Source organism: Triticum dicoccoides, chromosome 4A (assembly GCF_002162155.2).
Source record: "Triticum dicoccoides isolate Atlit2015 ecotype Zavitan chromosome 4A, WEW_v2.0, whole genome shotgun sequence".
Classification (NCBI taxonomy): Eukaryota; Viridiplantae; Streptophyta; class Magnoliopsida; order Poales; family Poaceae; genus Triticum; species Triticum dicoccoides.
The window spans coordinates 613778306-613781382 of NC_041386.1; the positions used below are offsets into that span (position 1 = coordinate 613778306).

The following is a 3077-nucleotide window of genomic DNA, read 5'->3' on the forward strand; positions in this document are numbered from 1 at the left end:
TTTGTTGGGCCATATCGAGGCAAAGGATGACCTCAAGAGCCATGCACAGCTGCACTAGTGTTGGAGAAGATGGTTTTGCTCCAAGCACGAAGCCGCTGGCTAGTCTTCTTGAGCTTGTGAAAAAGAAGCTGGCAAGGACCAGGTTGGGTGGAAGCTTCATTCCAAGCTTTTTGCACCACAAGCTTGAATCCAGGCATCTTGGTCCCAAAATTCTCAAATTAAGCAGACAGCTACAAGTGCAAGCTACATCTCATAACCGGGTTGTGCATCCTATATAAGGACATGTATTCGACTATTATCATAGTTCAGATGTGGTTATTGAACTTTAAAAGACGTCGTGTACAATCGTACTGATTTTTTATGAAATAGGTTTTTGTCTCGCTTTATATTATTAAGCAACGCAGTCAAAAGATACAAGGATCGCGGTAATCGTACCGCCACATAAACCATCTGGATGATATATTAGATGACACGTCAGATAGTGGTTTCACAGGCACCAAGATTGCTAAATAAATTAAAAATGTAACGAAAACAAAAGGTAAAAATGCAAGCACAGAAACTATGTAGCCCAAGATAAACTATGAAACATGAATTTTATTTCTTTATTCACGAAGCAAAACTTTGAAACGACCAGCAAAATGCAAAATCGATAATAAATAATCCAGAAACCAGATAAATTCTACCCACACTCAATAGATACAGATGGATGAAATATGAATTACAGCCGAAGAGAGACCCTTTTTTTCTTCCATGGAAAATATTGTAATAAGCATAATCTGAAATAATAATAAAATTAAGCAAACTGAAGGCAAGATCGACTGATGATGGCATGGCGTATGCAGAGAGGCGACGGCGTCTAGACGTAGGCGTGCTTCTCCAGCAGCTTGAGCACCTCCTCCTGGCTGTTGAGCCTCGCCACGTCGATGGCCGTCTTCCCGTCCAGGTTCTGCAGCGTCCTGCATTTCCACCATGATCGAGCTCCATCGTCAGTACTTAGATTACTATGTCAGCGAGCAAGCAGAAGCAGGTGATGTGATCATGCATGGCGGCGGCGCGGGAGATGAGATCGACGGCTACTCACACGGAGGCGCCGTGGTCGACGAGCAGCGCCACGCACTCCTTGCGGCCGTAGCCGGCGGCGTAGTGGAGCGCGGTGTTCTTGTTCTTGTCCACGGCGTCCGCGGCGGCGCCGGCCTCCAGCAGCGCCTGCGCGCACCCGAGCTCGCCGTAGCCGCACGCGAAGTGCAGCCCCCGCCGCCCCTCCGAGTCCTCCTCGTCCTTGTCCACGCCGTCGGCCAGCGCCTTCTTCAGCCCCTCCACGTCGCCCACGCTCGCCGTCTGGTGGATGATAGACTCCTCCTCGTACTCACCTTCCTCGCCGGCAACAACCTCCTCCTCCTCCTCTGCCTCGGCTTCAGCTCCGGCGGCGGCGCCGGATGGACCCACCCCCATTGCGCGGCCGAACTTCTGCAGCGCCTCCGGGTCGTTCCAGTACCTGAATTGAAAACCAAACGATGTCAAGATTGGTCGACCGCCATTGACGATGCCGTACGCGGAAGGAATGTTGAGGCGGCCGGAGAGCGGCGAGAAGGTCAGGAGGTGGTTACTTCATCATGGCGGCGGGGCCGCCGGACTCGATCTCGTCGAGGATGGGCTTGAGGGAGGGGTCGTCCTTCATGCGGGCGACGCGGGCCTCGAGCTGCTCCTTCTGGGCGGGGTTGGTGAGGCCGCCCAGGACGGAGGACATGGCCGGGTCCTGCATCAGCGCGCTGCCCAGCCGCTCCGCCATGGCCACGAACTGCGGGTTCTGCATCAGCTGCTGCATCGTCGACACGTACTTCTGCGGGTCCAGCGCCGCCGCCACCTCCTGCGGCGACCGCGCGGACGCCGACGCCGCCGGCGCCGGCGCCACCGTCTTCTGCAGCTGCTCCGCCATCTCGCTGAATGACGGGTCCTTGGCGATCTGCTCCGCCATCTCCTTGATGCTCGGGTCCTGCAGTGCACGCCATGCCACAAAATTCAGGATTCAAATTTGCTCCGTGAAATCGAAGCAAATTATCAACCGATTCAAATTTGTATCTCATGCTTGAAATGAGCAGAGCAAAACAGAGTATTGCAAATTCTGCAGAAACTGTAAAATGCTTCAGTGTAGCTTTGATTACGTTGAGCAAGTTCATCATGGTGGAGAAGTCGAAGGGGCTGGCCGGAGCACCCGCCCGGCGCGCCGCCGTAGCCGCAGGCGGCCGCCGCTGCCCCTCCGCCGCCGCAGCCGCCGGGGAAGGCTCCTCCTCGGCCTTAACGCTTGTTTTCTCCTCTGCCGGCGCCGCAGCCGCCGGGGAAGGCTCCTCCACGGCCTTAACGCTTGTCTTCTCCTCCGCCGGCGCCGCAGCCGCCGGGGAAGGCTCCTCCACGGCCTTAACGCGTGTCTTCTCCTCCGCCGGCGCCGCCGCCGCCACGGGGGAAGGCTGCTCCACGGCCTCGACGACGCTCGTCTTCTGCTCCTCTGCCCAAACAATCCACAAGCAAAGCTTAATTTCTCCATCATCTCCCCAATTCTTCCCGCCACAAGAAACCGACCGAGTAATCACGCAAGAAGGAAGCTGGAAAACATGTGGCTCCTGACCTTGAGTGGTGGCCATGTCGAGCGACGGCGGCAGTGGAGACGACGCCGGCGTTGGCACTGTGCTCACGCAGACGGTGGTGGAGAGGATGACGATGATGGGGAAGATGATAAGGTGGTGGTGATGGATGGAGAGGAGAGAGTGCGACCAACCAACCAAAGCCAACCAGCCGGTCTCCTTTTCCCGGTGTATTTTTCGCCCGGCGGTTTATATAGGAACGCTTGGCCGACTAATGTTTGGACACATCACTTTGATTTACAACAACAGTAGATCTTTCTGGAAGGTGCCAGGTGTGAGACCTCAAAGGCAAGAATGTTTACTTACCACAAGAAAAGAACTTATTTCTATGCATTCCATGAGATTATAAAGAAAATCATGCTTTCATATTGCCGCATAAACCAAACCGGGCTTTCATATTGCCGAGTCGAAAACGAATTGCTTTCTTATTTCTCAAGC

General features: G+C 54.5%; 1 protein-coding gene across 1 annotated transcript; it reads right to left on the bottom strand.

The window, feature by feature from the left end:
- Positions 1-574: 574 nt before the first annotated feature.
- Positions 575-2820, bottom strand: LOC119287347 (ankyrin repeat domain-containing protein 2A-like). Its single transcript, XM_037566882.1, has 5 exons — positions 2624-2820; positions 2163-2503; positions 1608-1993; positions 1082-1495; positions 575-956 (listed from the first exon to the last, which is right to left on the bottom strand). The coding sequence occupies exons 1-5, from the start codon at positions 2637-2639 to the stop codon at positions 857-859; spliced, it is 1257 nt and encodes a 418-aa protein (XP_037422779.1). The 5' UTR covers positions 2640-2820; the 3' UTR covers positions 575-856.
- Between the last annotated feature and the right edge of the window lie 257 nt (positions 2821-3077).

What these genes read in the sequence shown, in the direction of transcription:
- LOC119287347 (XM_037566882.1), bottom strand. An exon ending in CCATGATGAACTTGCTCAAC is followed by an intron (nt 1,994 to 2,162) that starts GTAATCAAAGCT and finishes CGTGCACTGCAG; the next exon opens with GACCCGAGCATCAAGGAGAT. An exon ending in GGCCCCGCCGCCATGATGAA is followed by an intron (nt 1,496 to 1,607) that starts GTAACCACCTCC and finishes TTTTCAATTCAG; the next exon opens with GTACTGGAACGACCCGGAGG.